This window comes from Procambarus clarkii, chromosome 89 (assembly GCF_040958095.1).
Source record: "Procambarus clarkii isolate CNS0578487 chromosome 89, FALCON_Pclarkii_2.0, whole genome shotgun sequence".
In the NCBI taxonomy this organism is placed as follows: Eukaryota; Metazoa; Arthropoda; class Malacostraca; order Decapoda; family Cambaridae; genus Procambarus; species Procambarus clarkii.
Genome location: NC_091238.1, coordinates 9348736 through 9373930, shown reverse-complemented (window position 1 = coordinate 9373930; position 25195 = coordinate 9348736). Strand labels below are relative to the sequence as shown.

The window sequence follows — 25195 nt, the reverse complement described above, 5'->3', positions numbered from 1 at the left end:
TACGCAGTCACACCTACACGATTCCTTCCGGTTTTACTACATTCCAAGCCTTGTTTGGTCCTGCTACATGGATTAAACACTTTGATCTCAACAATGTGGATTCTACAAATCCTGAAAATATCTTCCTCCATAAACACTTTGTTGATTCGGTGGATACCTTTGTTACTTTTAACCCCAGCCTTGCTGGTACTCTTGCTGTTGCTGCTGCTTCTCAGGAGCAGCACGGTTATTCTTCTGCACAATGTTGTAACTGTTGTTAGGAACCTGAAAGACTGCCAAGAGGATATTAAACATATCCTTGAAGCCCAAGGTTATTCTGTTCTCCAGGTTGATACGTTCACTCGACCCGCTCGTGGTCACCATCGTATACCTCTTCAAGTGGTGAAGATAACTTTCGATAGTAGGTCCCGTCCGCCTTCTATCATTCTTGCTGGTGCCAGATGCTCCATTCAGGAGTACATTCCCTCTCCTAAACTTTGTAATAGGTGGTGGAAATTTGGACATGGTGCCCTCAAATGCACGAGTGTAGTGTCCCTGTGCCCCTTGTGTGGGGACTCGGGTTACTCTAAGACAGCGTGCTCTTCTTCACAAGCTCGCTGCATCAATTGCAGTGCGTCCATCCAACCTTCTCCTGCGCGTGTAAGCCCTACAAATTTGAGAAGGCCATCCTCAATTTGAAACACCGCGATCGTTTGTCATTTCCTGAGGCGATATGCCAAGTACACCATCTCACTCTTTTGCTGACATGTCTATTGTGTTGCGTTCCACCTCTGATGTATTGCGTTTCACCTCTCCTCGCCCTCACCTCCTTTCTCAGTCTCTCTACCGTTTTCGGGCCTTGGATCCGGATACACCCACCACCACCTTCCCTGCTGCTTTACGTTCTGGACCTAAAGGTCCTCCTCCTGGGTTCTCTGTCTGGTGTTTCCCTCCTTCCTTTTCAGTCTGCCCAGTCTCCTGTGTCTTTTTTCCCTTCTCCCTCAATCCTTCTTCCCAGCCCTCCCCTCTGTCTTTTGGCCCTTCATCCCGCCTGTCTGTCCAGGCTGTTGTCCGTCATCCTCCCGGCAATCTTCATGTTGATCGCTCCCGTTCTCCTGTTGAGACTAAGGAGGTTGTCGCCCAGTACGTTATTGCTGGCACACTTGTCTCTTAAAGTCAGAAACGTAAGCCTGGCTCCTCTCCTTCTTCCTCCCCGGAGGTAAGAAGGCATCACTTTCTTTCCCACCTTCCGACTCTGATTATCCCTGCATCCCCTCCCATTTCGATGGTCGAGGCTCTTGTCCCAGCTATGGAGGTTCCCTTGGTCCTAGATTCTCTCTCGGTTGCTGCCCATGATGTGGTGCACTTCCCTGTTTCTGTCCCCCCCCCCCTTTCCCCTGATTCCCTTGACCGCCTCTGTCTCCGAAGCCTCCACCCACTTCAGACTCTGTCCCTCTGCCTCTGGTCTGTCCTCCCACTCCCTTGACTACCTCTTTTACCAGATGCAAAAGGTGGTGGAAATTGCAAGGAAATCGTCCTTGCTAGATTTACCTATGCCCCCCTAATCCCGATTTCACTGATCCTGATCCTGATCTTACTTAATACACTGTGTTCTTATTTGCTTTTGTTTCTTCCTTGTTCTCTGTTTCTGTTCTCTCTATTTTTGATAATGTCTATTCTTCAATGGAACATTTGTGGATTTTATGTCAACTTCTTCCGTGGCTATTCCTTTCTCTTCCCCCCCCCCCTCTAGTTTTTGCTGTGGCCCATAACTTTACTGCTCTCTTGATTCGTTCTTCCCTTCGTCTCCCTACTTTTTCAGTCGCCGATTCAATGTTCTGCAGCCCATATCTTTGTGAGTAAACAGTATTCAGTTTGTTCCATTTATTTCCCCCCAAATGTCTCGCTTCCCGCTTTCTCTTCCTGATCTTAAACATCTGTTGGACTCCTTACCAGAACCTGTGCTCCTGTTGGGTGTTATTAACTGTCGACATACCCTCTGGGGCGATGTTGTGACAAACACCCGAGGTCGCCTCCATGAACCATTTGTCCTCTCTTCTTCCCTGTCTCTTCTGAATTCTGGTGAACCCACTCATGTTGACTCCTGCACTCACACCCTCTCCTGTCTTGATCTTTCTCTCTGCTCGTCGTCTCTTTACTTAGATTTCACATGACAGGTTCTTGATGACCTCCATAACAGTGACCATTTCCCCATCCTTTTCACCTGTTTTTCTTCTCACCCTCCCCTCTCCTTCCCTAGGTGGCAATTTGCCAAAGCTGACTGGACCAATTCACCCTCAATGCTACGTTTTCCGACCTCTCCGTTCTGCCTCTCCCTCGAGCTCGCCTCTTTTTTTGTGACACCTGGAAGAAACACCGCCGCCGGCAGACGGCTGATTCTTAAATTTTGTTTCAGAAGGCGAGTGTGGTGGCCCGTAGGACCATCGGTACAGCTAAATGTGAGAGTTGGAAATATTATGTCTCCACCATTACGTCCTCTACTCCTCTACTCCAGATCTGGAAGAAAATCCGCAAGAGAGCAAGTGTGTTTCAGATGTCTCGTCAAGTCGTTCACCTCCGTGGTACTGTTGTGGTGGATCCAGTGACGGTCGCGACCGAACTGGGTTCCCACTTTTCGACTGTCAGCTGCGGTTCTCATCTTCCTCCGTTCTTGAATCTCATCCCTTAGATTTTCGCACTCATTTCCAGCTTCCCTATAACGATCTCTCTCTCTCCCTCTCTCCCTCTCCGAACTTCAGGCTGCCCTGACGTCCAACCCTGGACATATTACTGTGGGAGAGCAGAGTTAACCATTGACCCATTACTGTTGGAGATCCTAATTTGTTAACCACTGACACATTACTATGGCATATTCGAGGGATGGCCATGGCCGTATGGGAGATCTGAGTTGACCATAGTTGCATTACTGTGGGAGTGCTAAGATGCTATGAACGCCTTACTACTGGGAGAATTGAGAGGGTTCACTATGAATGCATTACTGTGGGAGATCAGAAAAGATTCATAATGGACATATAACAGTAGGAGAGCTGAAATGGTTGACCATAGGGGCACTACTATGGGAGATCTACCATGATTGACCATGAGCACATTATTATGGGAGACACGAGATGATTTGACCAAGGATGCATTAATGTGGGAATTCTGAGATAGCTGACAATGGATGCGTTACTATGGGATATATGAGATGGTTGACTACGGACACATTACTGTGAGAGATCCGAAAGGATCTCCATCACCGTTGGAGATCTGAGATGACTGACCATAGATGTATTATTGTAGATCTAAGAAGGTTAACCATAGATGCTTTACTACGGGAAATCTAAGATGGCTGATCATGGGTACATTACTATGGGAGATTTTTGAAGGTTGACTACAGATACAGGACCCTGGGAGACATGAGATGGTTGTTCATAGACGCATTACTGTGGGAGGTATTAGAAAGCAGTTTGATTTTCTAACTATTGCCATTTTCTGTCATAATGTAGCTTTTCTGTGTTGGACTGTAAGTCTAAGTTAAATGCTGTAAGAAATATTAGCACAAAAACACCAGCAGGCCATGAGGGGGGAGGGGGTAGCGTGTGAAACATGACGAGTGATTACCGTAGAGTTGCTACCGAAAATAATCCATAATACCTACAGGAAGATAAAAGGAAAGTTTAATTAAAGTATAACAGACCCATACATTTGTCTCGGTACTTCTTAACACGAAATCAATACAGGAATGCTAATTATAAATGTCATAGAGTACAACACTGGTCAATATTTCCCGTGTGAGAACGGTACCTTGTGGTGACGACGGCGGAGACAGGGTGGCCGTTGCCCATGGGCTTGCCCAGCGTCACAATGTCGGGGACGACGTCGTCGCCCTGCGTCTGGAAGGCCCACATGTGGCTGCCCACCCGCCCGAAGCCCACCTGCACCTCGTCGGCCTGGCACACGCCACCCGCCGCCCGCACGTCACTGGGGAGACATGGCACAGTTTCACCTAGGAATAATTTTCAAGTAAACGATGATTTCTTAGTGATTTCTGTATTATTTGAATTATGAGAATTTTTATGGAAATATATATTAATCTGTTTATTTTATATTATGTCTGCCCGAAACGCTATATGCGTGCTAGTGGCTTTACAACAATGTCAAACTTCAAGTGTCTCTTCTCTCATAAACCCAATGTTCCTTCTTGTATATAAGTACATGAATAAGTAAATCATTTTCAGCTTGAGTGCATTTTCATGCTCGGCAATTGTCCACTATGACACATTCTTTTGTGTAGACACTCCCTGCAACCTTCCCTCCCTCCCCTGCAACCTTCCCTCCCTCCCCTGCAACCTTCCCTCCCTCCCCTGCAACCTTCCCTCCCTCCCCTGCAACCTTCCCTTCAACCCCCCCCCCCTCCTTCCCTTGCAATCATGGCGGGATCTGTTGCCTATGGCCAGCAAACATACAGATGTTGATATACAAAACAAACAAGATAATAATCACCAACTGAACAATTAAGTGACCATGTTTTCCCAACACCAGAGACAGGAAGGCAGCGAGACCTATCATGGTCTCCCGAGGCCAAGGTGGGGACCTATCATGGTCTCCCGAGGCCAAGGTGGGGACCTATCATGGTCTCCCGAGGCCAAGGTGGGGACCTATCATGGTCTCCCGAGGCCAAGGTGGGGACCTATCATGGTCTCCCGAGGCCAAGGTGGGGACCTATCATGGTCTCCCGAGGCCAAGGTGGGGACCTATCATGGTCTCCCGAGGCCAAGGTGGGGACCTATCATGGTCTCCCGAGGCCAAGGTGGGGACCTATCATGGTCTCCCGAGGCCAAGGTGGGGACCTATCATGGTCTCCCGAGGCCAAGGTGGGGACCTATCATGGTCTCCCGAGGCCAAGGTGGGGACCTATCATGGTCTCCCGAGGCCAAGGTGGGGACCTATCATGGTCCCCCGAGGCCAAGGTGGGGACCTATCATGGTCCCCCGAGGCCAAGGTGGGGACCTATCATGGTCTCCCGAGGCCAAGGTGGGGACCTATCATGGTCCCCCGAGGCCAAGGTGGGGACCTATCATGGTCTCCCGAGGCCAAGGTGGGGACCTATCATGGTCTCCCGAGGCCAAGGTGGGGACCTATCATGGTCTCCCGAGGCCAAGGTGGGGACCTATCATGGTCTCCCGAGGCCAAGGTGGGGACCTATCATGGTCCCCCGAGGCCAAGGTGGGGACCTATCATGGTCCCCCGAGGCCAAGGTGGGGACCTATCATGGTCTCCCGAGGCCAAGGTGGGGACCTATCATGGTCTCCCGAGGCCAAGGTGGGGACCTATCATGGTCTCCCGAGGCCAAGGTGGGGACCTATCATGGTCCCCCGAGGCCAAGGTGGGGACCTATCATGGTCCCCCGAGGCCAAGGTGGGGACCTATCATGGTCCCCCGAGGCCAAGGTGGGGACCTATCATGGTCCCCCGAGGCCAAGGTGGGGACCTATCATGGTCCCCCGAGGCCAAGGTGGGGACCTATCATGGTCTCCCAAGGCCAAGGTGGGGACCTATCATGGTCCCCCGAGGCCAAGGTGGGGACCTATCATGGTCCCCCGAGGCCAAGGTGGGGACCTATCATGGTCCCCCGAGGCCAAGGTGGGGACCTATCATGGTCCCCCGAGGCCAAGGTGGGGATCTTTTAGTAGAGCGAGTCCCAAAATAGTTCTTAATCTTCTAAACAAAAATATGATCTCGCGTGTCCATGAGAGTTTTGAGCCGCAAATTATAATCCTTGTTATATTTATATTTTATCATTTTTTATGGATAGAGAAAATGCTTGAAAGCGTTCATAAGTGTGTTGAAGGGACTAGTTACTATTATGAGTTGTGTTAAACAGCACAGCTTTAGGAATTATATTATTCATAACTAGTTATTCCCAAGAAGTAAAAGTTAATGAACTATACCGACAGTAACACTAATAATGAACTTCCTTAGGAAAAGGGAGTCCTGTTGCTTACTTACATGTTTATTTATTACTTTACTATTAACTAAAGTATAACATAGATTGAAATTGAGATATTAAAAGTACAACCGAGATTGTTTTAGTGGTATCTGGTTCCATGTAAAGTGTTATCAGGTAAGGGGAAACCCAATGGTAGTAGATATCGCAGTATCCCACCGCTGCCACCATTGTGACACCTACTACCATTGGGTTTCCCCTACCTGATACCACTGTTCTTTACACACTGGTGCTCTTAAGTATTTTTTCTTCTTCAGTCTAAACAATATTTACCGTGGAGTGTAACCTGGTACTACTGGTCTCGCACAGAACCAATGGTACGTTCAAGGAAATGCTTAATCTCAATTCAAAGGAGCGTTACTCCAAGAGTATTGAATTCAAATTCAATACTCTTGTAGTAACGAATGTAATAGGGCAGTTGCCACCGTCCTATTACATTCGTTACTACAAGAGTATTGATAATTACTAATTAGGGGATCGCCAACGGTTCATGGAGAAACCACTGTGACCTATTGATTTAAATTACCACCGAGAGATTTCTTCTTTTGATGTCATCAGTTACTGAGAGTTATATTAATCAATTTAATGCTGGAAAATTTTAGATGGTCCTGCAAGGGTGTTCAATGTCCTTGATGACATACACCTGAGATAACAATGAGGAAACCAGTGACACATAAAGATGCAAATTAACAAGATTTTATTTAATCAAAATTATGATATTCACCAAAAATTACTAAGCTACTCCTAACCTACACTGGCAATAAACTACGCCAGCTAGTGTCAGCGTGTGGTTTTTAGCCAAACTATAGGTTGAAGTCCTTACCCAAGTGCCTGATATATATGGCATTAATAATATTTTAGCATTTTATAGGAATTTCTAATTAAAGATGTTTGACATCCGCTTATCTTAGACCATCTGGTAACTAATGGGAGAAAAACTCTTAACCATCTCGTTAATATGAGAAAACAACATTCTATCGGAATTTTCAATTAAAAGCTGTTTTGACATGAGTTTTTAACTAATGGCCGACGAAGTGAGTCTCCTGACCCCTTACACCTCAAGGAGGAGGGAGGAGAATTTGGAAAGGTGAGAGACAGCAAGAGAGAAAGAGAGGTGAGAGAAAGTAACCCTTGTGGGTCGGGCCGCGCCTGGTCAATAGAATGTCACCATGAAGATGTTTGCAACAATATGATACATCAGCACGTCAGAGACTCTGCTGGTGGTACAAAGGTTCCCTGGGTCTGACCTCTCCGGAGAAGGGTTAGGTCCCCCCCCCCCTGGGTGGTCTTACAGTAACAACACAACTGAAAATAACAATGTAAATAGTATAGGATAAAAAAAGCCACTTGTATGAGAAATTTATGTAAGGAATTTAAACCAAGTCTTTCGCAATGTCCTGAATGCTTTATCAAGGTCAGAGTGTGTGATAAGGTCGAGACTTGCATCTCTACGTCTAAATTCATTGATTTAGACGTTTAGACGCGCTAATCACACACCTTGATAAAGCACTCAGGAGAGTGCGAAATACTTGTTGTAAATTCCTTACATAACTTTCACACTACAGTTTTACTGCAATTGGCAAACTGCGGGTATTTGGCTAAAATTTCTGGTAGCAGATCATTTTGAATGAAATATTTACACATCGTTGGAACATTGGTTATAGAATTGTCTCTAAATTAACGTATCTTTTCGCACTCCATCACATAGTGACGGAGGGTGTGCGAATAATTTTGTTGACACAGTTTACATTTGGTCAGGTCTACATCAGCAGATAATGAGAATTCCCAGAGATACTTGTAACCGAGTCTAAGCCGAGCAGTAGTAACATCTAGAAGTCTGCTGATTTTATTGGATGATCCATAGATGTGTGGCTCCTCTTGCATGATAGTATGATGATAGATGGAATTACTGGTGTCAATTTCACTTTGCCTCAGATCTACAAGATCTTGTTGAAGTTCTCGGTGTACTGCTGCTCTCAGATTGTTCATTGACAATCAAAGGTTATTCTCAATTTCTTTTTTAAAGCCAGATTCTTTGGCTCACTCACTCGAAATTGACAACGTCCCGTTTTCTGTTGGTGGGTGCTCTGGTAGGTTAGGATAAACGCCTATTTCTTGACGTTGGGAACGCTCGCTAAAACGGGTCGCTTATATCATGCTTGTATTTGGTCGTGTTGAGAGCTGTGCTGCGCGGTAGTTTCATCAGTAAGTCTAATATTAGACTTGGCCGTGTTCAGAACTGAAAACATTGACTCGCATTAATATGTCGATGAAAATACTATTTTAATACTGCCATTGTGAAAATTTTCAGTCAAAAATTTCAGGAATGGAATGCCAGAGTTTCAGAATCTCATTTCCTGCAATCTCCTTTGTTAATCCGGTCACAAACAGACTCTTTCAATATTTTCTAGATCAACTCTCAAGTCAACAGTGAATTCTGCCACTTTCTACACCCACCACCACCACTTACACCCACCACCACCACCACCACCCACCACCACCACCACCCACCACCACCCACACCCACCACCACCACCCAACACCACCCACCACCACCACCACCACCACCACCACCCACCCACCCACCACCACCCACCACCACCACCACCCACACCCACCACCTACACCCACCACCTACACCCACCACCACCACCCAACACCCAAACACCACCACCCACCACCACCACCACCACCCACCCACCACCCACCCACCACCACCTACACCCACCACCACCTACACCCACCACCACCACCCACCACCACCACCTACACCCACCACCACCACCTACACCCACCACCACCTACACACACCACCACCACCACCACCTACACCCACCACCTACACCCACCACCACCACCTACACCCACCACCTACCTGTAGACCCGACGCAGGTAGCCAGGAGGGAAGACTATCTGGCCGCCGCAGCTCTGCATGGACTCGGCCACGAAGAGAGCGACGCCGCCGCCGGGCCGAGCAGCCTCGTCACACAGGCGCCTCACCTCGTCCGCGTACTTCTCGGCGCACTCCTCGGCCGTGAACTCGTCGTCCCTGTACGTGCCCCGGTACACGTCCGGCACGGGCGCCTGTACACGGCGGTACCCTTGTAACTATGTTTACACCAGCAACTTTCCAAACACATTTTAAGAAGTCATTTAATTTCAGGGATAATATTATACCTTTTTAATCGCATCACACTAAACCTCAATGTCCAGCACCTGCTAACTTTTATATCCCTGCAACAACATCCAAATATATTGTTTTAATTGGATATTGCAGTCACTTGGTCTTGAAGTAGAGTCCAGAGAGGATGTGAAATGTTCGGGTCACGTCCATAGACTTTATCATTTGTAGAGCAGATGACAGATTTGCATTCCAGGAGTAGCCGTTTGCCTCCATTGATGTGGATAGTGTGTTGGGGAAAGTTAGTGGTGGGGGAGACCGGGGAGTGGGTTTGGGGTTTGAGTGGGAAGAGGGTTTGGAGGTGAGGGTGTGTAGCAGATGGGGGTGTTGGGAGGGGTCTGTGGAGGTGGGGGGGGGGGGTTTGTGGTGGGGAGGAGGAGGGTGTGTGTGTGTGGAGATGGGTTAGGGTGAGTGGGACAGGCGGGTGTTCCCTGGCAATTCCCTTTGGGTCGCCACACTCACGTGCTGGAATAGGAAACTGGCTGCTCTTGGGTCTCTTGTTGTTTCAATGAACCTGGAACACAGACCCCCTGAGAAGGCTCTGTGCACTTTCTCCGTAAGACCCACGCGTCTCAGAGCCTCCAGGAACAATACCGTACTGCTGACCAATTTTCCTATGTTTCGTTTGATTTGATTATTTCCCCGTGTGTTTGGTGACGTCACTAGCTTGACCAGTAGGGGGGACACATGTGTGACTGTCAGGGTGGATACACATGTATAGTCCCATGCCAGTTGTGAGCCATTCCTCGTTGGATGCAGTGTAATTTTATCTGCTTGATCAGTGGTGACAGAAATTTTTTTATACATTAGAAAAGTAGGCTCTCTCTCTGCTGGACACCAAGTGGCAGCAAGGCTCTCTCTCTGCTGGACACTGGGTGCTAGCAAAGCTCTCTCTCTGCTGCACACAGGGTGGCAGCAACACCACTCTTAATGATTTTAACTTCAATGTGACTGTATTTATTAAGGCTCTTGGATTTTCTGCACTGCAGGCCAAACAATCTGTATTCATCAGCCTCAGCCTCGGTGGAAATACTCTTATACAGTGCGGATTGGGGCAGCATGACAGAGGACCACTACAATGTGGAGCCGCTAAGAGACAAGATATCCATTATGCCTGATGTGTCCCTGTTGCAGACATTGGGACTGCCAAAAGAAAATCCCCACAATGGGAAGTATGTACGACTGAGGCGAGCATAGTCACTGGAGATCATTGGTGTTTACTGTAAAGCTGTAACTTCTTACTCCATGAAAGGGCTCTCTCAGCTGCATTGTTTGTTGGGTATGCAAGGTCTGATCTGAGTGCTGGAGATGCCAGGGTATCCCAGTGCGTGTGTGTGCAATCTGCAGGTACAGGTCTTGGCCCAAAGCAAGTCATCTAAATTATTTTGTAGAATCTCCGTGACCAAGGAGATTTGATGCCAAGGAGGAACCTTAATATTGCTTACTTCATCCTCGAATTAAAAATTGACTTCAACAATATAATGATGCAATGTAATAGATCTATAGGTAAACACAGTCTAATAGACCTAAGTTTTAAACTTAAGAGGTTGGTAACACTTACGACATGGACCCAGTCTTGCTGGCCCTGGCCACCCGGGCGATTAAACATGTAGGGAGAGATGTCGATCAGGGAGGAGACGTGGCCGTGGTAGGCGCTGTGGAGGAGACGGTACAGTGACAACCATGCCGGGCTACAGTGACAACCATACCGGGCTACAGTGACAACCATGCCGGGCTACAGTGACAACCATGCCGGGCTACAGGTACACCAACATACCGGGCTACAGTGACACCAACATACCGGGCTACAGTGACAACCATGCCGGGCTACAGTGACAACCATGCCGGGCTACAGTGACAACCATGCCGGGCTACAGGTACACCAACATACCGGGCTACAGTGACACCAACATACCGGGCTACAGTGACAACCATGCCGGGCTACAGTGGCAACCATGCCGGGCTACAGTCACACCAACATACCGGGCTACAGTCACACCAACATACCGGGCTACAGTCACACCAATATACAGGCCTACAGTCACACCAACATACCGGGCTACAGTCACACCAACATACCAGGCTACAGTCACACCAACATACCGGGCTACAGTCACACCAACATACCAGGCTACAGTCACACCAACATACCGGGCTACAGTCACACCAACATACCGGGCTACAGTCACACCAACATACCGGGCTACAGCCACACCAACATACCGGGCTACAGTCACACCAACATACCAGGCTACAGTCACACCAACATACCGGGCTACAGTCACACCAACATACCAGGCAACAGTCACACCAACATACCGGGCTACAGTCACACCAACATACCGGGCTACAGTCACACCAACATACCGGGCTACAGTCACACCAACATACCAGGCTACAGTCACACCAACATACCAGGCTACAGTCACACCAACATACCAGGCTACAGCCACACCAACATACCGGGCCACAGTCACACCAACATACCGGGCCACAGTCACACCAACATACCGGGCTACAGTCACACCAACATACCGGGCTACAGTCACACAATACAGTAGATCAGTAGTTACATGAAAATTTAAGTTTCTTATTGTCAGAGATTATAAGAAATATATACATAATTACTAGGTCTATAAGTGTTTTTAATAATATATAAAGGTATATCAAGCGTTTACGAAACCTCTCCATCTTTCCATTATGAAATCAATTTTATTTGCATTTCCTTGGAAATACTACAACTTGCAGATTGCAAACAACAACAGCCTGGTGCTCTGGGGCTCAAACTGTGTGTTACAGGTGATCACGGCTGTCATGACTGAGGAAAGATGTACCGCCTTCGTAAGTGATGGCGTGAATGTTTTGATCAATCCTGGCGGCGGCCACTGTGGGGTGGGGGTGGGGAGGGGGTGTTGACACGTGGAGCACCAGCCTGAAGGTGGTCAAGGTCACCAGTACGAAGGTGACGACACAGGAGCACCAGGAATGTGCACACACACGTGTGAAGGTGATGACAGCGCGGGTTACAGTCAGCTGGTCAGACACAGGGTACGAGGGCGGCCGTCGGCCCGCGCGTGTAAACACATCAACACAGCGCGTGTGTCTGTCGTACAATGTGTGCGTGCTGTTATCGTGCCTCAGTGTGTGGTCGTGGGGCGTGGTGACCTCCTGGCGTGGTGACCTGGCGTAGTGACCTGGCGTGGTGACCACCTGGTGTGGTGACCACCTGGCGTGGTGACAAACCTGACATGGTGACCACCTAACATGGTGACCACCTAACATGGTGACCACCTAACATGGTGACCACCTAACATGGTGACTTCAGCACTGGTCAACACAGTCACAGGAAGCACGGGGCCAGCCACCTGGTGAGTATGGACGCAGGTCTTGTGGACAATAATGATGAATTGGTCATTTGTGGCGCTGTTCTCAGGTATCTTGTGAGGTGGTGAGTCTGTTTGTCAACCGGGGGAGGGTTATTAAGGCCTGTCAACCTTGGGAGGGTTATTAAGGCCTGTCAACCGCAGGAGGGTTATTAAGGCCTGTCAACCTTGGGAGGGTTATTAAGGCCTGTCAACCGCGGGAGGGTTGAGGCATATTAACCGCGGGGAAGGTTATTAAGGCCACAAAAGGTTACTGATCCTTCAGCATCTATAACAAACTCCGTTACCATACACCAAGATGAATGGTATACATACACGCTCCTCTGTGTATACTTCCCTGTGTGTGTATGGATGCTGTACAACACCAAGATGATGAGAATACATGTGGTTAACCAACATGTATTCTTGCAGTTATTACCAAGTATACGTGTATCATACACATCTCGATAACACATGTTGATATCTTGTCCAGCGTGTGTGTATGCACGTGTTATCTTGGACAACGTCTTCAGGCTCTTAAGGTAGAGTGCTTTTATAGCCGAGGCCGAACTGCCAGCGAAACCTGTACATCTTGCCTCAACCTTCGGTGCCCTGTTTACATTAAACAGGCTATGAGCATCGAACCCTCACAATCAAATGTTGTGAGTGTTATGAGCCGTCTGCTGCTGTTTCAGAGCTCATTAACTCATTAATAAATGTAAACAAAATTCGCTAAAGACTTGAGAAATGATATACACTGAGAGGTGTACCTCTCTCCTCGGTCAGAATACACTGGACAGTATACCAGAGTCTGAAGGCATGTCTAGCAAGAAAGTATACTTGTCTATAATGGTGTATGGTCATCTGTAGTATTTTGTGATGGGGGGGGTTATCTTGAGATAATTTCGGGGCTTTTAGTGTCCCCGCGGCCCGGTCCTCGACCAGGCCTCCACCCCCAGGAAGCAGCCCGTGACAGCTGACTAACTCCCAGGTACCTATTTACTGCTAGGTAACAGGGGCATTCAGGCTGAAAGAAACTTTGCCCATTTGTTTCTGCCTCGTGCGGGAATCGAACCCGCACCACAGAATTACGAGTCCTGCGCGCTATCCACCAGGCTACGAGGCCCCTAGTGGGCGGTGGAGTTACGACCCTGGGTGACGTGCAGAGTGTGCCCCAACCTCCTCTCCACACACACTGAGTCTTAGACTAAGAGCACTTACTGGTCTAAGGTGACCACGTCCCTCCTGCCGGTGTGGGCCCTGGCCAGGCGGATGGCCAGGTCGTTGGCCTCGCTGCCGGAGTTGACGAAGAAGCACACGCTCAGCTCCTTCGGGAAAGTCGACACCAGCCTGTACCCACACACACACACACACAACGTGAAAAGAATGCTGACTACAGGTGTGTGTTAACATTAGATGTAAAGCCTAACATTAGATGTAAAGCCTAACGTTAGATGTAAAGCCTAACATTAGATGTAAAGCCTAACATTAGATGTAAAGCCTAACGTTAGATGTAAAGCCTAACATTAGATGTAAAGCCTAACATTAGATGTAAAGCCTAACATTAGATGTAAAGCCTAACATTAGATGTAAAGCCTAACATTAGACATACTGCTGCCAACACCTCTTATGACCAGACCAATATACACACCTTCAACTAAGTAGTACACAAGTTAGAGTTTTAATGTTTATATAAGCGCTCTCTGGTGAAGAATGTGCTGCATTTACCCTTTAGCTGTTGTGCCATTAAAACATATCACATCAGATGGTTCAATATTGAATAGTTAAATTGAATGTCATAACACAAGAAATCCTCATCTAATTGACATCTTATCAAGGCAGTAACGCCCCCAACGACAATATTCCAAATTACAGCAGCAATTCCTTGTAAACCTTGAACAGATAGATACATTACTGAGACCTTTGAGCGTAGAGCACTATATTATCGTGCAGGAATCTTGTGTTAGTGTTGAGAGCTGCCATCTGCTGCATGGCCGCCGACACCACGTAGGGGTTACAGTGACCCACTGTAACCAAAAATACTTTGTATTATACATATATATCAATACACGAGAGGAAATTATATGGGGAAACATAGCAAGATACCAGTACCCTGGCCCACCAGTACCCCCTGGTCCCCCAGTACCCCTGGCCCCCCAGTACCCCTGGCCCCCCAGTACCCCTGTACCACCAGTACCCCTGGCCCCCCAGTACCCCTGGCCCCCCAGTACCCCTGGCCTACCAGTACCCCTGGCCCCCCAGTACCCCTGGCCTACCAGTACCCCTGGCCCACCAGTACCCCTGGCCCCCCAGTACCCACACGTACCGTGACAAACATTGTTAATACAGTCCAGGTATCTACCGCCCAGCTCGTCGTACATGTAGACTCCAGAGGCTCGTAGTATTTTGATGGGGTCATCCTTGTAGAACAGTTTACACGACGGCCTGTAAGTACAGAGGTATACTGGTGAGTTTACTGCTGCAGTCTTGGTAAACCACGACCCACACGCCTGCAGCACCAACCACAGGTGACAGATGTCGTGATTACAGGTGACAGATGTCATCACCACAGGTGACAGATGTCATCACCACAGGTGACAGATGTCATCACCACAGGTGACAGATGTCATCATCACAGGTGACAGATGTCGTCACCACAGGTGACAGATGTCATCACCACAGGTGACAGATGTCATCACCACAGGTGACAGATGTCATCATCACAGGTGACAGATGTCGTCACCACAGGTGACAGATGTCATCACCACAGGTGACAGATGTCATCACCACAGGTGACAGATGTCATCACCACAGGTGACAGATGTCGTCACCACAGGTGACAGATGTCATCACCACAGGTGACAGATGTCATCACCACAGGTGACAGATGTCATCACCACAGGTGACAGATGTCATCACCACAGGTGACAGATGTCATCACCACAGGTGACAGATGTCATCATCACAGGTGACAGATGTCATCATCACAGGTGACAGATGTCGTCACCACAGGTGACAGATGTCATCACCACAGGTGACATGTCATCACCACAGGTGACAGATGTCATCACCACAGGTGATAGCTATTGGTACACTTTCAAATATTCCTAATTCCTAATGCATGAAAAATATTTGAAATCTTTCAAGATTTGTGACTGATTATTTGGCCTCGTGGGGCGTCCTCTGGCTGGGGGACCCGGCGATGCCCGGGTCTCCATACCTAGCCCACTCTCCCTCCCCCAACATACACTCCCAGCCACCCGTACTCACTCCACCACTTAGTGTAGACGCCTACTAACTCGCTAATAGGTGAATAGAGACATTAGGTGAAAGGAAACGTGCCCAACCACCTCTCTCCTGCCCCGGAAATCGAACCTGGCATCTTATATTGTGCGTCAAAGGCGAAGCCCAGTACCACGAGACACGTAAGTGCATGTCCACGACAGAATAAGGGCCAACAAGGGGTATACACACATGGAAGAGGTCTGCCAGTACTGCCTGTAGAGCACCACAGTATACCGTGCTGGCCAGCCTGTCCTCCTAAGGTCTCCCAACGTCAAGAAACTGTCCTACTAAACTGTCCTCTCCTAAAGAGGACCCCAAACAGAAAACGGGACAGTACGACACATTCGCCAGCCGCTTCCATTTTCTATTAGGATAATTTTTGGCCTTATGTAACGCATACGTTACATAAGGTAACGTATTACATTACGGCGTTACATTACGTAACGCCACTGTTACATCAGTCGCCCAGTTTCTATGAGAATCAACTTATTATGTAAAACTGAATTAAACCCAGTCTAACCTTGTTTGATTTATTAGGTAATATAGATTGGAAAATGGATTCAATTTAGTCAATTACATATCCATTTATCGGTAAAGTTTTCCACAGCTGCGAATCAGATGCTCCAAGCTAGATAAAAGTCACGAACTGAATTTCACGCAAGTATATATGTAGTTTTATTTAACGCAACTTAGGTTCAATAATATACACAGCGGAAAACCGTCTGTGAATACCTGGAGTGCGTTATTATGACGTAAAATAACGTCGGCAATGCTTTAATTTAATAGGAAATTAGAATAAAATATCGTGACTTGTATGCCAAGTTTATACACAGTGAGGGATCCAGGTGGCGCGCGCGTGGCCTAGTCACTTGCCCGGAGACTTGGCGAGAGAGAGAGAAGCCATTTTGATCAGTGTCCCGAAGTTGGTCCTTTTCATCGTCTGATATAAGGATCATCCGAGCATTATCGGGTCCCAGACTTTGCAACCAACTTCATCTGTCATTGTGGACACCGCTTCCGGTTGGCTAGGTACCCATTGTCACATTTTAAAATCATAATCTTGTGTTCTAGGAGTGTCCAGTCATTATGCCGCGGGATAATCAAAAACACCAGTAAGTGTTTTTCCCCCTAATCAGTCAACTTCCCTTTCAATGTGTAATAGTGGAAATATTTGTAGTCATATAGATATTACATATTATAAATTTTACAGAGTGGAGTTATCTACGAAAGCAGATTACCCTTTCTGGAGAATTAGTTTTCTGCTCCTCCAACACGCCCACACGGGCTTAGACCGGCTACTGAAGACTGTCTGACGCATTCCACATTAACGGCTCGACAGCTAAGACCGGCTACTGAAGACTTTCTGACGCATTCCACATTAACGGCTCGACAGCTTAGACCGGCTACTGAAGACTTTCTGACGCATTCCACATTAACGGCTCGACAGCTAAGACCGGCTACTGAAGACTGTCTGACGCATTCCACATTAACGGCTCGACAGCTAAGACCGGCTACTGAAGACTTTCTGACGCATTCCACATTAACGGCTCGACAGCTAACACCTTTGTTTCCAATTATAACATTGTCGTTAGTGTACTAACTCTGTAATTAAAATTTATTATTGAAATTTATCATTAAATTATTTAACATTTATAGGCAATAGATAGTCCCAGTATTAATGGTTCTACCCCTGAAAGATGGGCAGGGGAAATAATCCAAATATCATTTACAAGTTTCAACAGTCCACTTCTCTAATATATTTTTAGATCAATTATTTACTTTACTATTATATCAGAATATATACGGGAGAATTCCCCCACAGACGGGTTGTAGGAGGACAGGTTGTGGCGGGCGGCCCCGTGCCAGACCATGGGAGGGCCAGTTACTTGGCACACACTCCCACAGCTGGTCTGTGGCACTGGCAGCTGGTCTGTGGCAGTGTGTGACACTGGCAGCTGGTCTGTGGCAGCGTGTGACACTGGCAGCTGGTCTGTGGCAGCGTGTGACACTGGCAGCTGGTCTGTGGCAGTGTGTGACACTGACAGCTAGTCTGTGGCAGCGTGTGACACTGGCAGCTGGTCTGTGGCAGCGTGTGACACTGGCAGCTGGTCTGTGGCAGCGTGTGACACTGGCAGCTGGTCTGTGGCAGCGTGTGACACTGGCAGCTGGTCTGTGGCAGTGTGTGACACTGGCAGCTGGTCTGTGGCAGCGTGTGACACTGGCAGCTGGTCTGTGGCAGTGTGTGACACTGGCAGCTGGTCTGTGGCAGCGTGTGACACTGGCAGCTGGTCTGTGGCAGCGTGTGACACTGGCAGCTGGTCTGTGGCGTGCCTGGCAATTTGTTTACTAATACTACAGAGGGCGCACAGACAGTGACAGTGGATGTGGTTGGTAACCACCGTCACTGTCATGTCATGGTAACCACCGTCACTGTCACTGTCATGTCATGGTAACCACTGTCATGGTAACCACCGTCACTGTCACTGTCATGTCATGGTAACCACTGTCATGGTAACCACCGTCACTGTCACTGTCATGTCATGGTAACCACCGTCACTGTCACTGTCATGGTAACCACCGTCACTGTCACTGTCATGTCATGGTAACCACTGTCATGGTAACCACCGTCACTGTCACTGTCATGTCATGGTAACCACCGTCACTGTCACTGTCATGGTAACCACCGTCACTGTCACTGTCATGGTAACCACCGTCACTGTCACTGTCATGGTAACCACCGTCACTGTCACTGTCATGGTAACCACCGTCACTGTCACTGTCATGGTAACCACCGTCACTGTCACTGTCATGGTAACCACCGTCACTGTCACTGTCATGGTAACCACCGTCACTGTCACTGTCATGGTAACCACCGTCACTGTCACTGTCATGGTAACCACCGTCACTGTCACTGTCATGGTAACCACCGTCACTGTCACTGTCATGGTAACCACCGTCACTGTCACTGTCATGGTAACCACCGTCACTGTCACTGTCATGGTAACCACCGTCACTGTCACGTGACAGTGCCGGTGGGATAGCAGCAGCAAGGAAGGAAAGTGCTTTCCTAATCTTGAAGGATTATCAATCTTATCTTGAAGGAATTATCTAATCTATTCCCCAGACCTCCACACTTATAACTAATCTCAACCAACACTGAACTTAATCCAATCAATGAATGGAAGTAAATGATTCGAGGAATCACCAATCACCAATTCACGCTTCCACTTGAGTAAGTAGCTGCTACTTAACAAGTACTGGACTTGATTCCTCAAAAGTGTGATTAAATCTAAGTGATAACTGGATTCATTCACTTATTGAATCTGTGTCGATCTTACCGTAAGGCAACCGCCGGAGGGTTGTTAAGGTCTGTCAACCGCTGGAGGGTTGTTAAGGTCTGTCAACCGCTGGAGGGTTGTTAAGGTCTGTCAACCGCTGGAGGGTTGTTAAGGTCTGTCAACCGCTGGAGGGTTGTTAAGGTCTGTCAACCGCTGGAGGGTTGTTAAGGCCTGTCAACCGCTGGAGGGTTGTTAAGGTCTGTCAACCGCGGGAGGGTTGTTAAGGTCTGTCAACCGCTGGAGGGTTGTTAAGGTCTGTCAACCGCTGCAGGGTTGTTAAGGTCTGTCAACCGCTGGAGGGTTGTTAAGGCCTGTCAACCGCTGGAGGGTTGTTAAGGTCTGTCAACCGCTGGAGGGTTGTTAAGGTCTGTCAACCGCTGGAGGGTTGTTAAGGTCTGTCAACCGCTGGAGGGTTGTTAAGGCCTGTCAACCGCTGGAGGGTTGTTAAGGTCTGTCAACCGCGGGAGGGTTGTTAAGGTCTGTCAACCGCTGGAGGGTTGTTAAGGTCTGTCAACCGCGGGAGGGTTGTTAAGGCCTGTCAACCGCTGGAGGGTTGTTAAGGTCTGTCAACCGCTGGAGGGTTATTAAGGCCTGTCAACCGCTGGAGGGTTATTAAGGCCTGTCAACCGCGGGAGGGTTATTAACCCCAGGACACCACACCAGGGCGGCTACACACCTGCTGGGGTAGTAGGAGCCCCCAGGACACCACACCAGGGCGGCTACACACCTGCTGGGGTAGTAGGAGCCCCTGGACACCATACCAGACCGGCTACACACCTGCTGGGGTAGTAGGAGCCCCCAGGACACCACACCAGGCCGGCTACACGTGTGTGTCGTGCTGGGGTACTCCTCAACAATGACACACACCATAAGATAATGAGAGGTGAGGTCTACAAGAGCGGAGACTTCCCACGGTCCGCACCACGGGGCTCCGCTGGCTACACTCGCCTCCACGCTGAGGGCACTGGTCGCTCGCCCTCGTAACTACCACTTACTCTCACGACAGTCAGTCACTCTATTATGCTACTGTGTGGCGTAACATCACTCTCATGTTGTATTAGCAGTCTCATGTCTACCGTCACTGTCATGTCATAACAACAGCCTCATGTCATATGAGAATTACTTTTCTGTGACAAATTTTTACTCAACCAGCAGATATCAGAGTCAACTAGGAACGAAAATGTTCTAGATCTGGTCTTCATAAACAATGAAGACATAATCAGGGACATTATGAACTCAGATCACTAAATTATTGGGATCGTTTCAAAGCTCTCCAAATGTACTCTCTAGAAAGGAGACGAGAGAGATACCAAATAATATACACATGGAAGATACTGGAGGGCCAAGTACCAAATCTACACAGTAAAATAACAACGTACTGGAGTGAACGATATGGAAGAAAATGCAGAATAGAACCAGTGAAGAGCAGAGGTGCCATAGGCACAATCAGAGAACACTGTATAAACATCAGAGGTCCGCGGTTGTTCAACGTCCTCCCAGCAAGCATAAGAAATATTGCCGGAACAACCGTGGACATCTTCAAGAGGAAACTGGTCTGTTTTCTAAAAGACGTTCCGGATCAGCCGGGCTGTGGTGGGTATGTGGGCCTGCGGGCCGCTCCAAGCAACAGCCTGGTGGACCAAACTCTCACAAGTCAAGCCTAGCCTCGGGCCGGGCTTGGGGAGTAGAACTCCCAGAACCCCATCAACCAGGTATGTTAATTTACCGTCACTGTCATGTCATAGTAGCAACACCCTTGTGGCTACCGTCACTGTCATGTCATAGTAGCAACACCCTTGTGGCTACCGTCACTGTCATGTCATAGTAGCAACACCCTTGTGGCTACCGTCACTGTCATGTCATAGTAGCAACACCCTTGTGGCTACCGTCACTGTCATGTCATAGTAGCAACACCCTTGTGGCTACCGTCACTGTCATGTCATGACAGTGACGTCCTCATGTCACTCTGACCTCTATGTGTTAACCCCTATGTTGTACTACAAGAGGTACCCGGTGGTGCCCGGGTCTCTCCCCCTCATAACCCCCTCCACGTCCCCCATCTCCCCACCCCCTCACTTCACCCCCCCCCACCCATCAGAACATACACTCGCAACAAACAACCAAACCACAGTTATGTTTACAGTCATTACGTTGCTGCAACGTTGCAACAATGTGAACATGTTGTGATTACGTCGTGTGTAAGTTGCGGTATTATGAACACTTATTGTACTGTTGACATATTTAGGTCCATCAACATTACCTAGAGCTTCTGGGTTACGGCAGACCTCACGCCGTGTACAGCTGCCCCTAGACTGTGCCCCTAGACTGTGCCCCTAGACTGTGTCCCTAGACTGTGCCCCTAGACTGTGTCCCTAGACTGTGCCCCTAGACTGTGTGAAGGGCTACATGGTGCCAGGCACTATGGCTTGTACCTGGCACCATGCTAAAATGTTCCCATCTCGCAGGATGGTTAGTGATCCAGGGCCACGTTAGCAGGAGTGTGCCCGGGCTGCCTCTGGGTACATTATGAGGACATCTTCAAGAACACGAGAGTTAGTAAAGGGATCACATGGCTCCAGGGACCTCATGCCGGCAGGTGTGAAGGGTCTAATGACTGGATGTTCAATAATGTTGTGTGGGAGATCATGCCGCAGTTCCTGCTCACAGATTGTGCACCTGGAGTGTTCAGGACTGGGAGATCCGTCACCTGTAGCCACCTGCCACAGGTAACGGTAGCCACCTGCCACAGGTAACGGTAGCCACCTGCCACAGGTAACGGTAGCCACCTGCCACAGGTAACGGTAGCCACCTGCCACAGGTAACGGTAGCCACCTGCCACAGGTAACGGTAGCCACCTGCCACAGGTAACGGTAACCAAACCTGATCCTGGCAACCACTGTGTCACACAGTCTGGTCAACACTAATGTGCAGCCCACACTGTGTCACAGTCTGGTCAACACTAATGTGCTGCCCACACTGTGTCACACAGTCTGGTCAACACTAATGTGCTGGCCACACTGTGTCACAGTCTGGTCAACACTAATGTGCTGGCCACACTGTGTCACACAGTCTGGTCAACACTAATGTGCTGGCCACACTGTGTCACACAGTCTGGTCAACACTAATGTGCTGGCCACACTGTGTCACACAGTCTGGTCAACACTAATGTGCTGGCCACACTGTGTCACAGTCTGGTCAACACTAATGTGCTGCCCACACTGTGTCACACAGTCTGGTCAACACTAATGTGCTGGCCACACTGTGTCACACAGTCTGGTCAACACTAATGTGCTGGCCACACTGTGTCACACAGTCTGGTCAACACTAATGTGCTGGCCACACTGTGTCACAGTCTGGTCAACACTAATGTGCTGGCCACACTGTGTCACACAGTCTGGTCAACACTAATGTGCTGGCCACACTGTGTCACACAGTCTGGTCAACACTAATGTGCTGGCCACACTGTGTCACACAGTCTGGTCAACACTAATGTGCTGGCCACACTGTGTCACAGTCTGGTCAACACTAATGTGCTGCCCACACTGTGTCACAGTGTGGTCAACACTAATGTGCTGCCCACACTGTGTCACACAGTCTGGTCAACACTAATGTGCTGGCCACACTGTGTCACACAGTCTGGTCAACACTAATGTGCTGCCCACACTGTGTCACACAGTCTGGTCAACACTAATGTGCTGCCCACACTGTGTCACACAGTCTGGTCAACACTAATGTGCTGGCCACACTGTGTCACACAGTCTGGTCAACACTAATGTGCTGGCCACACTGTGTCACACAGTCTGGTCAACACTAATGTGCTGGCCACACTGTGTCACACAGTCTGGTCAACACTAATGTGCTGGCCACACTGTGTCACACAGTCTGGTCAACACTAATGTGCTGCCCACACTGTGTCACACAGTCTGGTCAACACTAATGTGCTGCCCACACTGTGTCACACAGTCTGGTCAACACTAATGTGCTGGCCACACTGTGTCACACAGTCTGGTCAACACTAATGTGCTGGCTACACTGTGTCACACAGTCTGGTCAACACTAATGTGCTGGCCACACTGTGTCACACAGTCTGGTCAACACTAATGTGCTGGCCACACTGTGTCACACAGTCTGGTCAACACTAATGTGCTGGCCACACTGTGTCACACAGTCTGGTCAACACTAATGTGCTGGCCACACTGTGTCACACAGTCTGGTCAACACTAATGTGCTGCCCACACTGTGTCACACAGTCTGGTCAACACTAATGTGCTGGCCACACTGTGTCACACAGTCTGGTCAACACTAATGTGCTGGCCACACTGTGTCACACAGTCTGGTCAACACTAATGTGCTGCCCACACTGTGTCACACAGTCTGGTCGACACTAATGTGCTGCCCACACTGTGTCACACAGTCTGGTCAACACTAATGTGCTGCCCACACTGTGTCACACAGTCTGGTCAACACTAATGTGCTGCCCACACTGTGTCACACAGTCTGGTCAACACTAATGTGCTGCCCACACTGTGTCACAGTCTGGCCAACACTAATGTGCTGCCCACACTGTGTCACACAGTCTGGTCAACACTAATGTGCTGCCCACACTGTGTCACACAGTGTGGTCAACACTAATGTGCTGCCCACAGACATGTTAGATATAAACAACTCTTCATACCGGTGTTGTATAGACCTTTGTGATCAGTAATTTCTCTTCTCTCAGCCCCGAGTGTTTGGACCAATATTGTCTTGACAACACAGACGGGGTCACGCAGGTCTGGTTCACCCTCGACCTTGTTACTGGCTAATTTGGCGTCAATGTCTGTCATAATGATGGGTCATATTGATGTGAGGTGGTCTCATTATGATAGATATTCTAAAACCTTCTCCCAGTACAGTCAGTAGGACATGTTGCAAGTGCTATTACGAGGCTCTTGATGGCAATCATGCAGAATTTTCTGCAAAGTGCTCGATGAACAGACTTGAAGCAGAATCACAGAATTATTCCTTTTGTTATTTTAGTGTAGTGGCAGCTAGTTGCGGTGCTGCTAGATGAAAATGTCTGGAAAGTCTCCCTGAAATACTCCATCATTTGAGCTTTCCCAGGAGACCAAGCACTATGACACTCCCCACACACTAGTCCATCACCCTGCAAAGTCTCGTGAGACCAACCTCAAGCGTCTGGCCTCCAACCTTGGACAGAAAAAAAGACTCTCTCATGTATAGATGTCCCCTGTTCAGGACTCGAACCCGGACAAACTCGTGAGCAGCAAACCACTGAGCCCAATGGGTGAAAACTCGAGGCTGTTGAAACAGCTTATATACCCAGCTTCACAAGCAGTCACGTCCGTCAACATGCAGGGAGTATTGAGTATCGCTCTCAAGAGTGAGTCTTCATCACGGTGATGTCTGGCCGCTCTCAAGAGTGAGGCTTCATCATGGTGATGTCTGGCCGCTCTCAAGAGTGAGGCTTCATCACGGTGATGTCTGGCCGCTCTCAAGAGTGAGGCTTCATCCCGGTGATGTCTGGCCGCTCTCAAGAGTGAGGCTTCATCACGGTGATGTCTGGCCGCTCTCAAGAGTGGGGCTTCATCACGGTGATGTCTGGCCGCTCTCAAGAGTGGGGCTTCATCACGGTGATGTCTGGCCGCTCTCAAGAGTGAGGCTTCATCACGGTGATGTCTGGCCGCTCTCAAGAGTGAGGCTTCATCACGGTGATGTCTGGCCGCTCTCAAGAGTGAGGCTTCATCCCGGTGATGTCTGGCCGCTCTCAAGAGTGAGGCTTCATCACGGTGATGCCTGGCCGCTCTCAAGAGTGGGGCTTCATCACGGTGATGTCTGGCCGCTCTCAAGAGTGGGGCTTCATCACGGTGATGTCTGGCCGCTCTCAAGAGTGAGGCTTCATCACGGTGATGTCTGGCCGCTCTCAAGAGTGAGGCTTCATCACGGTGATGTCTGGCCGCTCTCAAGAGTGAGGCTTCATCCCGGTGATGTCTGGCCGCTCTCAAGAGTGAGGCTTCATCACGGTGATGTCTGGCCGCTCTCAA

The 25195-nt window shown here is 48.8% G+C and overlaps 1 protein-coding gene across 2 annotated transcripts in view; it reads right to left on the bottom strand.

The window, feature by feature from the left end:
- The window catches only part of LOC123773411 (ethanolamine-phosphate phospho-lyase), a 58356-nt gene that overhangs the window by 23695 nt on the left and 9466 nt on the right, over positions 1 to 25195 (bottom strand). For both annotated transcript variants that reach the window (XM_045767162.2, XM_069317941.1), the window contains exons 2-7: positions 14855 to 14973; positions 14450 to 14555; positions 13750 to 13878; positions 10728 to 10821; positions 8861 to 9069; positions 3784 to 3960 (exon numbers count right to left, since the gene is read on the bottom strand). In XM_045767162.2, the coding sequence (XP_045623118.2) occupies positions 3784 to 3960; positions 8861 to 9069; positions 10728 to 10821; positions 13750 to 13878; positions 14450 to 14555; positions 14855 to 14973 (834 nt within the window). The remainder of the gene's footprint in view (positions 1 to 3783; positions 3961 to 8860; positions 9070 to 10727; positions 10822 to 13749; positions 13879 to 14449; positions 14556 to 14854; positions 14974 to 25195) is intronic.